The sequence below is a fragment of the Tribolium castaneum genome, chromosome 7 (assembly GCF_031307605.1).
Source record: "Tribolium castaneum strain GA2 chromosome 7, icTriCast1.1, whole genome shotgun sequence".
In the NCBI taxonomy this organism is placed as follows: Eukaryota; Metazoa; Arthropoda; class Insecta; order Coleoptera; family Tenebrionidae; genus Tribolium; species Tribolium castaneum.
The window spans coordinates 6,347,187-6,363,155 of record NC_087400.1 but is presented as its reverse complement, the minus strand read 5'-3'; the positions used below and the strand labels follow the sequence as shown (position 1 = coordinate 6,363,155).

At 32.0% G+C, this 15,969-nt stretch overlaps 2 protein-coding genes across 6 annotated transcripts in view; both read right to left on the bottom strand.

Moving 5' to 3' along the window:
- Window positions 1–176: 176 nt before the first annotated feature.
- LOC103313283 (uncharacterized) lies at window positions 177–2,965 on the bottom strand. Of its 2 annotated transcripts, XM_064357791.1 has the most exons (7): window positions 2,850–2,965; window positions 2,562–2,800; window positions 2,341–2,516; window positions 2,104–2,294; window positions 1,688–2,057; window positions 1,470–1,641; window positions 177–1,425 (listed from the first exon to the last, which is right to left on the bottom strand). In XM_064357791.1, exons 2-7 carry the CDS (start codon window positions 2,700–2,702, stop codon window positions 349–351), a joined length of 2,127 nt encoding a protein of 708 aa, XP_064213861.1. In that variant the 5' UTR covers window positions 2,703–2,800; window positions 2,850–2,965; the 3' UTR covers window positions 177–348. The 2 variants fall into 2 exon arrangements, with proteins under 2 accessions (XP_064213861.1, XP_008194419.1); XM_008196197.3 differs by lacking the exon at window positions 2,850–2,965 and having other exon boundaries at window positions 2,562–2,831.
- The window catches only part of Fas1 (Fasciclin 1), a 129,407-nt gene continuing 116,325 nt past the window's right edge, over window positions 2,888–15,969 (bottom strand). For 3 of the 4 annotated variants that reach the window (XM_064357794.1, XM_064357792.1, XM_015978303.2), the window contains 6 exons: window positions 11,325–11,585; window positions 7,780–7,991; window positions 7,558–7,720; window positions 7,328–7,508; window positions 7,244–7,264; window positions 2,888–4,287 (listed from right to left, as the gene is read on the bottom strand). In XM_064357794.1, coding sequence (XP_064213864.1) covers window positions 4,097–4,287; window positions 7,244–7,264; window positions 7,328–7,508; window positions 7,558–7,720; window positions 7,780–7,991; window positions 11,325–11,585 — 1,029 coding nt within the window. In that variant the 3' untranslated portion in view covers window positions 2,888–4,096. The remainder of the gene's footprint in view (window positions 4,288–7,243; window positions 7,265–7,327; window positions 7,509–7,557; window positions 7,721–7,779; window positions 7,992–11,324; window positions 11,586–15,969) is intronic. The other variant, XM_064357793.1, reaches the window with a different exon arrangement.

The window sequence follows — 15,969 nt, the reverse complement described above, 5'->3', positions numbered from 1 at the left end:
AAGATATAGACTGTTTCATTTAAGAAAACATAAGTTAGTTGTGTTTTTTTTAATATTAGGACACTTAAAATACACTGAATTTTTTTTAAACATTCAGCGGAATCGTATCATAATTAAAAAAAAGGAAAAATCAATGTTTAATAATAAACTAATTTTAAGAAAAATACATTTTTTCGTTATCAGGACATTTATTAATTAATAATTACGTCAAAAGGGGCCAAAGATTGTTTCGTACAGCATAAAAACAAATCTTTAATTACATCATTTGCGCACTTATGCAACCAGTAATATTACTCATTGCTCAATGCCGGTATTGCTAGTTGCATACCACATGTAAAGGAACAATTTTTAAGCTCTTTTTTGGCCAAACAAGTCCACGTTTTTGGTTTTCACATCGAAAAGACTGCTTTTTTTCAACTGTTTGAAGTGGTACCGGACCTGGTACCCATACTCCACCGAGAATGACAATAACTCAATTTCGGTCGGCACCAAACTATGGCTCAAAATCGACTTAAAAGTGCTTGAATGTAGAATCAAATTCAGCTTTTGAATGGCTTTGAAGCAATGAACCGGGACGTTCCCTTCGATGTAGGTCTTCTCTTGCGTAAAAATATCAACAAGTGGCAACTTTAACGTAATGATCAAAAAACCAAAATTTTTCTGGAACGTTTGATAGAGCCTTTCCTCAAACAAATATTCCGAGTTGTAGAACACTCTAGCCGTTGAGTAGTTCAAGCCAGTTATCTGGTGCACCAGTTCGAGGAAATAGCCGTTCGAGGGGCCCTCAATATAAAAAATAACACTGTTGTCGTCGTCAACGCAAAACCCAGACAAAACTTGTTCCTTCTCTAAGTTTAGTTGATCCGGGTTTACAGAGTAGCGCTTCTGGGCGAGGAAATTGGGGATGAGGAGGGGCCCCGGGCCCAGAATCCCATAATTGTGTTTGAGGAGGTTATCAAAGAGGGATTTGGCAACCCCATGGTTGAAAATAATGACCAAAAGGCGCCTGTAACTGTTACTAGCCCCTTTGATGTGGAACAAGGGGTGTGGCGGGGCCAGAAAATGGGCCTCAAATTTCACCGTTGTGCCCTTCCAGAACAAAACAGGGTCGGCTAGCAGCGAATTGGGCCCATTTTTTGCACACTCGGTCAAATTTAACTCATTGATCGTAAACCTCCGGTCCATTAGATAGCTGTCAAGTTTTGGGGGTTTCTCCGTTGTTACTGATCGCATGTTATAGCACTGGCCCTTCTCTTTGAACAGATGAAAGGATTTTATTAAGGCACTGAGGTCGAACGTGGCCACTGCTAAAGCCACGTCGTCGCCAGTTTTGTCCTGATTTAATTTTTCTTTTTTCTTATTTTTCTTTTTATTCCCTTTTCGTTGAAGCAGATTTTTGGTTGAGACACTGCGGACACCTAAAATCTGGCCACAAAAGTGGGTCAAAAGTTTGTTTTTTGGCAAATTACTTTCAAAATAGCGCGTCTTGTTTGCAACATTTCCAAAATTTTGATTTCCGGAAGGTCACTAGTGATCACAAAACGAGATTCGTCGAAGTGAACGGTGTCACAAACTGGCTTTATGGCCGTTTTGAACTCACAAACGTCGGGGATTTCACAGTTCAGGTAGATTTGTGAAAAACTGAAATTTAATGACAACATTTCGAACAAATAAATTGGGGCCAAACCCGTTCCGTGTCAAAATCTCGAATGGTAAATGGCTGATTTTGCGAATTTTCACAACCAAGGGGCACAATTGCTGCTTCTGGAAAGTTGTTAAAATATTTTCGCTGCTCATTAAAATGAAAATTTGGCGCAGTCTGTTTCCGGTTTCCCGCACTTGAAACGTTGACAGTAAAGGGTCTGATAGGAGCACATGTGAGGGTATTTTTAAATCAGTTTTGTAATTCCCGCCTGATTTTTTCGTTTCTTTCTTCTTCCTCTTCTTTTTGTCTTTTTTGGCAACTTTTTCCTCAGCGCAAAATTCCTTACAACGAATTTCTTCCCCAACCGAACGTCGGATTATAATTTGGCAAATTTTGTGTGCATGAACGTCATCTGAAATTTTTTCTACTACCGACTGCGCTCAAAAAACGAACAATACCCATGTTGTAAACCCACGAGACAATTTCATGGTTCACCGGAAAGTTGAGTAAATTTAGTAAAATGCGCTGGATGGCGTTCTTCCTGACCTCCTCCTTATCAATCGGCTTATCGGTGTACAATTCGGCGAAAAAATCATTATGAAAATCGTCCTTGTGCAAGTAAAAAATCTTCTTCTTGTCCGCTTTGACTCTACAAACGCGTCTCCAGATCTGTTTTTAGCAAAAATTTGGCTTACTTGGCTCCAACACTACTTTTACCTGTCTTAATGTGAACACTAATGACTTGATTTAGCAGCTTGCGAATTTCTTCAGTCGGTACCGGGTTTAGGTAATGTTCCAAAAACACAGGGACCCACACTGTGTTATTTGTTGTCACAGTCCTTAAGACTTTGGCGCCATTTTTCGTAAAAATCTTAAAACTTTGTTAGGAAATTTTCGTGAAAAAGTGAGTCGTTACTTTAGCGACAGGTCCCCAACAAACAACATCAGCGCCGTACTTGAATTTTTTTGGGAACAACTCGTACTCGATATGCACGTAACTGATTGGATTTTGGACTTCGATCACCTTGTAACAGCTATTGTTTGCCGTTTCGGGCATCTTTTTGGACTTGTTTGATTTGGACTTGGCTTTTGATTTAGTCTTTTTCTTGTGTTTTTTGGGCAATTTTTTCGCATGTTCTTCGACCAGATCAATGGCTAGTAGAAACGATATCCTCAAAGTGATCATACTTGGATTTGCACTTACGACAGATTTGTCAATTTTGACAGTGAAAGAGGCACAAGTAAGAGCACTGAACGCTTTATTGGAAAGAAAATATTATATACAATCCTAGCTAAAACAAGTTGAAACGAAGAGGGTCAAGTGAAAGAAAACAGCTCGACTACGTAAAATTTAGGTTCACATTGGCAGTGCAATTATTTTCTTACACACACATTTATAGTCTAAACGTTCGAAAGTTCCCTAACATAGTTAAGCTTTAAACATCTATTATATGGTACGGTCAGTTCTTATACACTTATATTTGACATTGATTAATTAGTTTTTAAAAACATTTCAGTCAGAATGGGCTATTTCTTTGGTTTCGTTCGCTAACAAAATCTCACACCGAGGGTTTTAAAAACTTGTGCTTCGACCCTCGAGGTCAGATTTTCATTAAATGTGAAGCATTTCAGTGCCCAAAGACCTATAATAGACTACGGAAAGCAAAACCTACCTATAACTTTTCCTTATCTAACATTTATAAACATTTACTGTCAAAAATATGAACATTTATACACATCCACACGTATTTACAACATTTTAAATAAGCAATTCGTCCAATCATACGCCCGGAAGGGGGCGCAAACACAGGATATGCGCTGCTGGATTACAGGTACCGACTGCCGACTTGAGCGCCCCCTACAGCTGGGTTCAACCAAAGTGAAGCAACAGTTTGTTGGAGTGGAATGTATAAGTTTAAGGGCACTACGAAATGATTTCATTTTTACATTTAGAAACGTGATATAGAGAAAATTCAATTCAGTCAACAATTTTTAGAAAATTATTCAACAGATTAGAAGGCATAGTTTGTTTAATAAATATTTTGATTTCGTCAACATTGATTAGAGTTTTTTGGGGGAAATAATCTGAAATGCTTCATCGGGATCGCGGCCAATTGGTTTAGAATTTCCGAGTTAAAGTAGTCTAACTTTGGGTCCTACCTATATACAAATGCAAAATTAAAAAATTGACTTATTTACAAATCGTAAATAATACAATCTAAAAGGTATGATAGAAATTATGTCGCATTGGTGCAAGTAATTGATTATGGATTATTCAAAAAACGTGGTTTATTGATATATCAGGGCGTCTGTGAAGAATCCCGCCTGAAAGAATGGAAAGAACGCAAACTGGGTCCAAATAATCAAACAAACTTTTTGGAAAATCTTCACAGACCGACCGTTACATTGTATTAAGTTCTCACGAGTCTATGACTAAAAAAGCGGACGCCATTAAAGTAATAACCATTTGGCGGCCAAAATCATTATTAAATGGGGCGCAAAATGCAGAGATGGGGCGCCGCTGACTCGGATGTCGCCGTCTTGCAGGAAGGGGGCGTCGATGACGTGGATGACTCCGTTGGTGCATGCTACATTTGGTTTGAATACGGGGATTCTTTCGCCTTTCCAGTGGATTATGAAAGCTGTGAAAAATCAAAATGTCAGCTGAAAAATGGCCAATCGTTCCAAGCATCGCTCGAATTTATTCTGTACATTGGAGACTTTCAAATTTACCGGAAATGATAACGCGAGAGATGAATCATGTTGGCGCCAAGGCCCCGAAAGTAATCGAAAATGAATAAATCAAGGCGTTTTTCATTCCTCGCGAAACGGATCAAATAAAAAAATTAACCAAAACTCACACAATTTTATCACAGTTAATTAAAAAAGTGCACAACGTTTCAGTGAAAATCCATACAATTTTGTAGTACTGCAAGTTCAATTAGTAATTGCTCGGCGAAGAAACGCAATAAAAACAGTAAATGTGACTTAAACATATCCAGTAACAAGTAAATTAATGAGGTGTGTTATAATATACACAGGGATTCAGCACAAAACAGTTACGAAAACAGAAAATATTTATGATTACCTTTAATAATTTTAGCAGCAAAACTGCAAACTGCAGATGAAATTTTTGTCTCTGTTGTAATGATAACATGAAGATGTTATTCAAAATTTAATTTAATTAATTTAATTTAATTTAAGTCGTATGACTATATTTTTTGATTCTCAAAGTATATTAATAATATTAATATAATAATATTATATATATATATATATATATATATATATATATATATATATATATATATATATATAATTATTATTTAATTATTATTAATTTTATTTTATTATATATAATAAGTATATAATATATAAGTAAATAATAACTATATAAATAGTATATAATAATGTCACTTCTCAGATCGTCCCTGTGTTACTTCTTTTATACAGTACCCTAAAATAAAACGTAATAGTTCTAATTTTGTCATTATTCTTAATAAAACTAATCAATAATACTAATCAATCGGCAAGGACGTCAAAAAGTTTTTGTATCTTCAAGCGTATTCCCAGCGTTTTGACAAATGTGCAAAGAATTTTCGCTTAGAATTATCAATTTGCGTTCCATCTTATATTTTTGCGAACGCAGCAAATATGGTTGAAGATACAAAAAAAGTGTGAGGAACAAAGTTGTAGAAAATTAAATTTTCTACAAAAAAATCCGCGACACCATATTTCTATCTTTCAGGGTTTAGGTATTTATTAATTTTCTAATACTTGATCACCGGTAAAATGAAAGAAATTCGTCACTTGAGCGTCTTTGAAAGACTTTAGGGCCTAAATAGTTGAAGATAGGGTTATGGTCTTGTGAACTTTTTTGTAGGAAATTTAATTCTCTACAACTTTCTTTCTAATCTTTTTCTTGCATCTGTAACCGTTTTCGCAGCGTTTTGAAAAATATGGGGCAGAGTGCAAATTGGTAAAAGTTTGAAATTTTTTTAAATACAGTTTACAATAAAATTTTTCCATTATGTTTATCAATTACTATTGAAAATTTATTGTTCTATATACTTATATTTTTTGTTTGGTATGTGTTAACCAATATACAAATACAACAATTTTTTTCAAATAACAGCGCTCTCTAGCGACATTAAGGGAACTATCGGGGACCGGAATGTTTTATTTGTATCCATATCCTGTCTGTTAGCTTCGTGAAATTAAGTTTATTATAAAAAAGAATAAAATAATATTGAAATAAAAATAAACTTTCGCCCGGCGCCTCCACCATTTTTATCAATGAATTTATTTTACCTCCTAACCTTTAGATCTCCGTACACTGAATACAAGGCGATTATTAAATAATTACAATTCTATATTAATTAATGTTACCGACGTAATTGCAAAGCCACAGGCTACTATGATCGGCTGTTTAATTGAACGCAAGGTATTTGTAATATACAGTGAATCAGTGGAAATGAAATACATATATTGTTTACAGCATAAATAAAGTTACAAAATTAAAGGAAATAATAAATTATCTCCATAGAATTTAAAATTTAATTGAAAAAAATAAATAATATGCACTGAGGTTTTTAATTTAGTGAACATCACATAATACACATAACACTATTAATTGTATGTTATTCAATGTTCAATTTTAAAAAGTCCATGTCACTGCATTGCAAACAGTTCCATAAAGAAATTAATGTTCAGTAAAATAAAATATTCACTTTATATGAAAACAATTTTAAATTACAATTTAAAACAAAATCCACTTTATAAAATTATCATTGTAATAGTGCAAATATCGTGTCTTTTTTGAATAAACTGATTATACTACAAATTCTAAATTTCAAAATTAAATCATAAATTCAGGTAAACATTAATTAATTATAACATCACACCAGAAATCCATTTAGCTCTATAATCTGTGTTTTATGTTTATGGTCGGTACGAAGTTTTATGTGAATAACCCTGTATAATAAATAAGCAAATAAAATAAACATTGAACAAACAAAAAATTATGTCAAATCCAAAATAAATGAATAAAACCGTCAGTGTTATTGTTATTGTTATTATTATTATTTTTATTATTACTATTATTATTATTATTATTATTATTATTATTATTATTATTATTATTATTATTATTATTATTATTATTACTATTATTATTATTATTATTACCAATTTAAGGTAAAATTTTGGCACTGTGTTTTCATTATAATAAAATAAGAATTATTTTGCTTAAAAGAAAAAAATAGATAAAAATGGAAAAGAAACCCAATAAATGTCTGACTTAATGGTTGTCAAATATTTGAATATTTTCCTGAAAATCGAAAAGACTCATTTATGGTACAGTAAAGTTGCATACAAAGCAAACTCGGGCTAAGTTGCTTAACACGCCCACAAAACTCTTATCGTGCGATAGTGTGGTGTAATACCTACCGCCCTAAAATGTAAAATTTGCAATTAGCGTGCTGCAGTGCACCTGATCAGATTGGCTGTGACCTGATTAAAAATCACGCCAACTGAAAACGAGTATATGGACGAGTACACAAGCACGACTGATTTTTTCAGCATCAACGAACAACTTACTTTTATTGACCAATGGATCGTCTGAACGTAAAGAAATGTTTTGTAGTGTATTGTAATGAATGGAGTTAAGGCAGGGCTACTTACTGTGATCTTGCAACTCCTCCACGTATAGATTAAGTTCGCCGCGTATGGTCGGGAGTTGGATTTCGGTTCTTCGCTCGTAGTTGTTCATGTTTTGGTTGGATTTCAGTGTTAGTTGTTTGATGCGTTCCATGGTGTAGGGCTCGTCGGAGATCACCAGGTGGCGCTCGAGGATGTTAGTGGCCTGTATATTTATTTTAGAGAAAATTCAAACAAGTTGGTGGAAGTCATACGTGGTAGTGAAATTCCGGCATGAAGAGTTTTTTGATTGCTGAGGGGTGGTCCACGCTGGCTTCGTCCCAGGCCTGGTTTCGGGGAACGAAGTAAGTAAACTTTTTGGTGGTATCGCTGAGTTGGTTGTTGAAGCCGCCTTGATTACCCAGACGGAACGTATAGCTGAACAGATGAATGTGTAAAGTTCTTTGAAAGCTTCAAATATGAAATATGGGACTTACTTGAGTGAATAATCCGTTCGTAACTTGTCGTAGACTGTGGTATAAGGAACTCCCAACACTCTATCGATTACGTGAATGATACCATTTGTGGCTGCGAGGTCTGGTTGAATTACAGTGGCGTTAACGCCGCCTCCTTCGACGGTGACGGTGCGGTTGGTGCCGGATGTTACTACATTGAAGTAGAGGTCGTTGCGGGGGTCGCGAGTGTGCACCTTGGGGAGGGAATAATAATAATAATACATCATGCGGATGGGCAACTTTCATAAATAAATAATCATAAATAGTAAAAGAAAAAAAAATTACAAAATACGGAGTCAATATAAAGTATAGCTCTTCCGGTGTTTACGTATAAAATTTTCAAACTCAATCAAGACAATCGTTCTACACATTTTTTGACGACAAACGACACATATCTAAAAATGGGTGACAATTTATTCACGATATTTCTTTAATTAGATACAATAAGTCAGATTAGTTTTTTTTTCTGATTATTTTTAAAAATTCAAGCTTTAAAAAAATACAGAAAACTTAGAGTTTTCTGAACATCTGAACGTGTGGAAAATGTTATTTAATTCGGTTTGAAAATTTTGGTAGGTTTGAAAATTTTGGTAGGTTTCCGCCTCTTATTCCTATCCTCTTATGTTATACCAGTAGTAAAGCACACAAAAAGTGGAGAATTATGTCTGAATTTGTTGACAAAAAATGAAGACAGGTTTAGAATTCTAAAATAATTTGACAAAAAAAGAGAAAATTTTAATTGTCTCAACTGTTTAACTTCAGCAAAAAATTTAAAATTCGGTATTTTAATCGATATCTCAAAAACTGTTACTTGTAGTTGGAAAATAAAAACAGTTTTAGAATTTTTAGATAATATTCACATAAAAAGAACTGAGATTTATGTTATTCTGCTCTTTAAGTTGTTTTTAAAAACTTTTGAAGGACTATTTCTACCTAATCTGTATCTTGAGCAACCAAATTGTAGACAATTTCTCGTAATAAAACTAAAATTTGATGTTTTGACTCTCCGTTTTTCCCAAAAAAAAACATAGTTCAGAAGAGTTTGACAAATTGACTGCAGCTCGTATTTTGACTATCAGTGGTTTATAAAAATCAAAGTCAGGTGTACAATTCTCGGATAATTTTGCGTACGAAAAGATAAAAAAATGCCGCCATAACTATCACTGAAAAAAAACGGACAAAAAAAAATAAACAAACAAGAAAAAAGAATAAAGAAAAAAAAACGTTTAAACTTTCGAAATCAGTAAGTAAAAATGTTCCAGCAATAATTTTTTCCAAAAACATCAATCAAATTATTTCCCGAAACCAAAATTCCAGTTTGAAAAATTGCGTCATTTATAAGATTCAAAAACTTTCGAGTTTTTAAATTCAAACAAAACGTTTTCATTTTCAAGCTTCGAAAATTCTTGTAAAAACTGTCGTTTAATTCAATTTTGAAAATTATATGCTACCGATTTTTTTTATTTCTCAAAATTTTGGTAGGTTTCCGGTTAGGGTTGCCAGATTTTAAAGATTCAAATGTATTTGAGTCGTTAAAAAAATTATGCAATGTCTAAAAATATGAATTTATTAAACTTTTTATACATATTATTATAAAATATACAAAAACATAATCAAAATTCAATAACTAACAAAACATCTTTTCTAATTGGTTCTGCATCAATATTTCATTATTAAAAAGAATATATTCTAAAAGAGGAAAAAATATTTGAAGTATACAGAAAAGTATAGGTTCTCATACAGTGACTTCAGCATGAGATATGTAATAGTATAAGTATAAGTGAGGTTTTTGAAGTAGGCGCAATTTTTCGAACACGTCAGCATTGCCGGAGTGCTCGAAATAAAGCAAGTGTTTTAAAGACCAATTATCTACAATTACTTTACGTTATTTTTTTATTGGTACACTTTGAAAACATAAATATTCATATTAATATTGCAAAAATTGGAAATAATGAAATGTGAGAGCAGTATACCTATCATTGTCATGGAATTGTTTGTCATTATAATAAAACATCATTAAAAAGTTGCCATTTATCTTCTCGCTTCTTGGGTTATTGATGTTGCCATGGACAAAAAACGTGCGTTTTTGAAAGTTGGATTTATACACGATGCTGCGTGCTTTAAAAAAAGTTATAATTTTTTTATTGGTAATCTATTTTGCTTATTTGACTTAATATTTACGACTTCAAAGTGTACCAATAACAAAAACGTAAAGTATTTGTGGATAATTGGTCTTTAAAACTTTAGCTCTATTTCGAGCACTCCGGCTACGCCGTCGTGCTCGAAAAATCGCGCGTGCTTTTAAGATCTCAATGTCCACTTATACTTCAATATACTATAAAAAGTACGTAATTTCTTCCAAAAGTATGCTATTTAGCAACCCCCTTTCTGGTACTGTTGGTCGTAGCCTCTTATTTAACAATTTAAAAAAAACTTAAAAAAATCGGGGGCCTGCGACTAAATCGGTAAAAATCGCGAAATGTAAACGAATTTTTTTAATAACAATCTTTTAATGTTAATACGGATGTCTAACATTTTGTAATATCTTGTTAAGTTTCTCCGTAATCGCCATTTGAAAGTTGTAAAATTCGCTTTTAATACTTTTAAACACTTTTTTAAATCCCGACACTCGCAGTATCGTCTTAAAAAGTCTTTTTTCAAACTTTTAACAAGTTTTTCTCGAAAGTTTTCTATAAACCCCCCAGAAAGACAGAAAGTACGAGAAAACCGCCGAAAATTAGTTCTTGATCAAAGTAACACAGTTTCAAAGAGACATGCACTTTTAGCATTTTAAATTTGGAAAAAAAAATTTAAATCATAAATATTTCGTAAACGTAAAAACTTTCCTAAAATAACGCAACCAATCCAAAAACGCAGTGAGAAACATAGCTTTCCATTTAAAATAAGACAATTGATAGCGACTTTCGTTATAACCGGAAGTGCCACCATCTTGAAAATATCTTCATTGAGCAGAACTTAACGGATGATGGCTGAGTACCAACTTTCAAATAAGCATCTTTATTAGAACCTTCAATACTTCTAATGTGGGGTTTAGACGGAACACCCTGTATATATTTCAAATTTGTGCCATTAGTGAAGTACTTATTTATGAATAAACCGTTTTTCGTGTAACTACTATGTAAGCATGCTTCCCCTAACGAACACCTAATGTCCAAACGGAAACAAGTGCTGTCGTATCTAAATCTAATTCTCTAGCTAGAACTCAAACAAAACTCAGCATTGTTAACAAAACAGACATAGCGTTTGTGTTTTCTGGTGTTGTAAGAAGTTAGTGTTCAGAATGGAGGCAAATATTCTTAATAATAAATTATGAACGCCAATTAAACTTTCAAAAGCTTCTCTCCTCCGTTCGCAAGCACAGCAATGTGGCTAACCCGCCATTAACAATCTACAAAGCATATCTCATGGTGGACATTTAGTGGCGTCCCTTGTGCATACACGTTGCACTTAATCAACCATCTCGTGACAGTCGAAATTCCAGCACCCCCTCAAAGACCCACACTCACCCTCTTGTCTCTGCCGTGGCTAATACTGAGGATCCTGTCGACATACAGCCGATTATCGGGCACCAGGTGCATCATCAGGATGTCCTTAAATCGGTTCTTGTTGCTGATGATGCTGTTGAGGGTGAAGTCGTCCGTCCAGGCGTTGTTGCAAGGCGCGAACAGGGTGATATCCTGAGACCGCTCCAGCGTGTTGTAAAACTCCCGGTAATCGGCGTCGTTGATGGCTTTCACGAAGCTGCTAAGAATGCCCCCGTCTTTCTCCTAACAAACGCAAAAATCAAGCTCCACTTGCACACAACGCAATCAACGGTCAAAGCGGACATGCACCACGACACTGTCCAACAAGTCTCATTTCGATTTTAAACCCGCTTTAATTTTTAACAGAGGGATTTTTAGCACTTTTATTGCACGTCCACCTGTTTTTTGATTTGTTATTATAGGGTGATTTTTTTAGAACCTACATTACAATCTTTTTAATGTCTAATCAAATCAACTATTCTGAGTTTAACTAAATTATTTTCAAAATGGCTGAGCTTCCGGAACTACAAAAAATCGGCGCCATGATTGAAATTTTAATTAGTAACCACACATTTTTATTGCATATTTGAAGCAAACTGAGTAAAATTTACCCAAGTTGTTGGTATTTATCTGTCATAGTTTTTGACATATGTCAATTTTTTTGTTAAAATTTTAATTTTTGTATATCTAAGATATCACGGCCCTTGAACTTTGCGATAAGTAAATATTATTTTTTCATTCGATAACCGAAGCTTTGAAGCGTTTTCTAGAATTTTCGAAATTGATTACTGTCAAAATTTATGGCTAGAATGATTTTTTCAAAATGTTTTTTCAAATAAAACAAACTTATTGTTTTAACGATAATCAAGAAGAATATCGATATTTATGGTGACTTTTATCAATACGTCCTAAACCTACCTGTTACAGTTTTTGAAAAAAATCATAGAAACGGATTTTATTTCGTAGTTTTCATAGTTAATCAAGTAGACCTTGTAAAATTGTCATCAATTGTTAAACTTCCATATTTTATTTAGTTTTTAGCTGGTTCAATATCGAATAAGCAATAAAACAATAATATTTAATTATAGTTTATTATAACTTAGTGAATTATGTAAAGTAACACGGTCAGTTTGCCATCGAATTTTAAACTTCGTGAGTAAAAATGTAGATCAATCTAACAATTCCTTTAATCAATAGCCTAGTTTTATCGTATTTTTTGATAGTTTACTCGAGAAAAAAATAATGAGCTAGAATTTGTTTTTTTGTGATTATTTCAAAAACTGTAAAAGATAGATATAGGAGATGTTAATAAAAGTCTGCCTAAAAATTAGTGTTCTTTTAATTGCCATTGAAAAAACAAGGTCATTCCATTTGAAAAAACTGTGGAATAACAATTTTTAAATCATAATTTTCAAAATATCATAGTAGCCTTGCAATTTAACAGTTGACAATTCTAAAGATTTCAGAAAATCTTTCGAGCCTTTCGTTTGCCATCGAATTTTGAACTTCTCGAATGAAAATTGTGAATAAATAGGACATTTCTTTTAATTAATAGCACAATACTTGATTAAAAATGAAAATAATAAGCCAAAATTCTGTTTTTTGCGATTATTTCAAAAACTGTAAGAGATGGATATAAAAGATATTTATAAAAGTTTGCATAAAAATTGATGTTTTTTTGATTGTCATTAAGAAAACAGGGTCATTCCAATTAAAAAAACTGTTTTATAATCATTTTTAATCATCATTTTAAAAAAATCATAGTAGCCTTGCAATTTAACAGTTGACAGTCCTAAAAACTGAGAAGGCCCTTTAAACCTTTGGCTATCAAATGCAAAAAAATATCTACTTATTGTAAAAAGTTCACAAGCTGTAATATTTTAAATAAACCACTGCAAATAAAAATTTTTATAAAAAAAATTGACATACGTCAAAAACTATGGCAGGTAAATTCAAAAATGCAATAAAAATAGCTACTTCTGAATATTCAGCCATTTTAAAAATAATTTAATTGAACTCAGAATGGTCTCTTTAGGTTGCATAAAAAATCTTAAAGCTCTAGCTATATTAGAAGTTAAAAAGTTCCTAATGTAATGTTTCTCTAAAAGAATCAGCCTGTATACATGAAATAAACACTCAAAGCTGAAATTTTAAAATCCCCACATAAAAACGGTTTCAAATTCGCGTGAAACACTCAAAAAATACAGAGTGTGCCGCTTTGGCCTAAAGGAGGCTTTCGGTGTTGGGCACTGTAATTGGAGCTTTTGGAATTATTTCGGGACAAAAGCTTGGCGCGTCCAATATACACCATTTCATGCAAGTTTTTTCCTTGACGAGGAATTTTACCAAATTGAAGGAAGATAAGACGCTTATGTGTGATGGAAATTCATGCGATGATAATTAATCAAACTGTTCATTTATTTTATTTACATTAAAGAGATAAAATGTGAAAAATTTTACTCGAAATTAATGAAAGCACCGACCGAATAAAAATGATTAATAGTTTTAATTAAAAATAATGCGCGATAAGTCAATTATTATGGCACAAATTAACAATGGGCTAGCACACAGTCAGATAGGAACAACGTGTACGTGTTTATCTATTAACTATTAAAAAATAAATGAAATAAATGATAGGGATCCTCTCATTTGCTGGAAAACTGAATGTCAATGATTCAAAAATGAAATATCTCTAATAAACTTTGTTTAATTCCACTGATTAAAAAAAATAAATAAAACATTATGATAAAGATCTGAAATGAAATTTAGAAGCTGAACCAAAAGTAACGCACAAAATTCATACGTCATTTAAAAAATCCTCGAATAGGTCGACCTTATTTTTTTTAATTAAACGTTTCATTTAGAACGATAACGACATTTCTGAGTAATGACGTCATTTTTTATTTTATTGAGTATATGACGACTAACATTTTTGATTACTGTTTTACATAGTATATACATTTTTATCCTTCTGGTAAGTATAAGAAAATCAAAAAATTAAGCAAAGAAATAATAGAAGTGTTGTTAAAATCATACAAGTGTATTATACAAAAAGATAAAGCCAAATAAGTTTGATTATCAATATTTTTTTATTAAATAATAAAGAATAAACAGTGAACAAAAATGTTGGTTGTCACTGAAAAAAAAAAAAACAAAAATAACGTCACTCAAAAACGAAATGTCATTATGATGTCAAAATGTAGCATTTAAAAAATAAGATCGACCTGTTCACATTTTTAAAAAATGTCTAATAATAAAGTTATGTGTTTGTGCAGTAATTTTAGCTCAAATTGTATTATAAAAAATGTTTTTTTTAAGAAAATATGATTATTGTGACCAGATCTATTCTACACACACAAAGCCAATGAAAAATAAAGCAATAAAGACAAGTGGAGGATTGTTTCGGTTGATTTTCTTTGGCTTTAACTCAATCAAAATGCTGATTTTCAAATTTAAAAAAAAAAATCGGCAACATTGCATTTTTTCTATTTTTCAGGTCATTTTCGTCACAAAATTACACTTTCATTATTATAGAAAAGAAAAAATCTGTTAATAGTACTTTTTGGTGTATTAGGAAAACTAATAACCACACACGGAGATTACCGTTTTTTTTTGTTTTAAATATATGGCTTTCTTTGTGTATCTGAATGCTTTCAGAATGTTTCTACAATTATATACAGTTATAGGAAGATATTTTGTGCAAAAATACGACAAAAATTACGGTTGTAAAATTAATTAGTTAATAATTATAAGGAACTATAAAAAATATAAAAAAAATCATAAGCAAAAATAAAGATATTTAACAGTAAATGCAAAATTCGTTGTGATAATTAGCTTTGAAATACTTTTACAATGTGTTCAAAAATGGTTGTTCATCAAGTCACCACCTATGAATTCGAACGTAACGTGCCGCTTAATTTAAAAAATTTAAATTATTAATTCACGGAAATATAAAACACAAATCAAGACAAATCCAACACTTGAAACAACTCTGCAAAAAAATGAGCAAAAAGCAAATTCAAATTATGGCAGAAAAACTACAATAGTCACTTCAACGAAGCGGCATTTTCCATAGTCAACTTGATGAACAACCATTTTTGAACACATTGTATATTAAGTGGGAACAAATTTCAAACCATCTTAAACATTATACTTTCTTAAAAAATAGTTTCTTGGTGGTTACGATTCTTAAAATTTTATTTATCAAATTGTACTGTGCTTTTTTTGAAGAAAAAAACTTCCTGATTATTAAAAAAAATGTTAAAAATTTCTTCTTTTAAGCAGTTCTAATCTCTCAATTGTAATAATGAAACAAAGACTGCGATTATTTATAAAAATATAAGAATAAATCGCAAACAAAATGATTTTAAAACCATCTAATCCACTATAGTTTAAAAAAAACGGTTTTTAGTGGCTAAAGCTAAAAACTGGAAAATTTCAAAATGTTTTTTGCGTTTTCGCAAAATGTTAAAATTATTTGTAAAAAATATGGTAAAGTAAATTAAGATGGTTTATCTTTAATTTAAATATTATTGAAATGCCTACTCGTAAATATTTTTTAGAGCCAACATTTCCAGTGTGCTTTAATTTCATTGTTTGTTTCGTTGCTGTAAGCACCAAATGTATT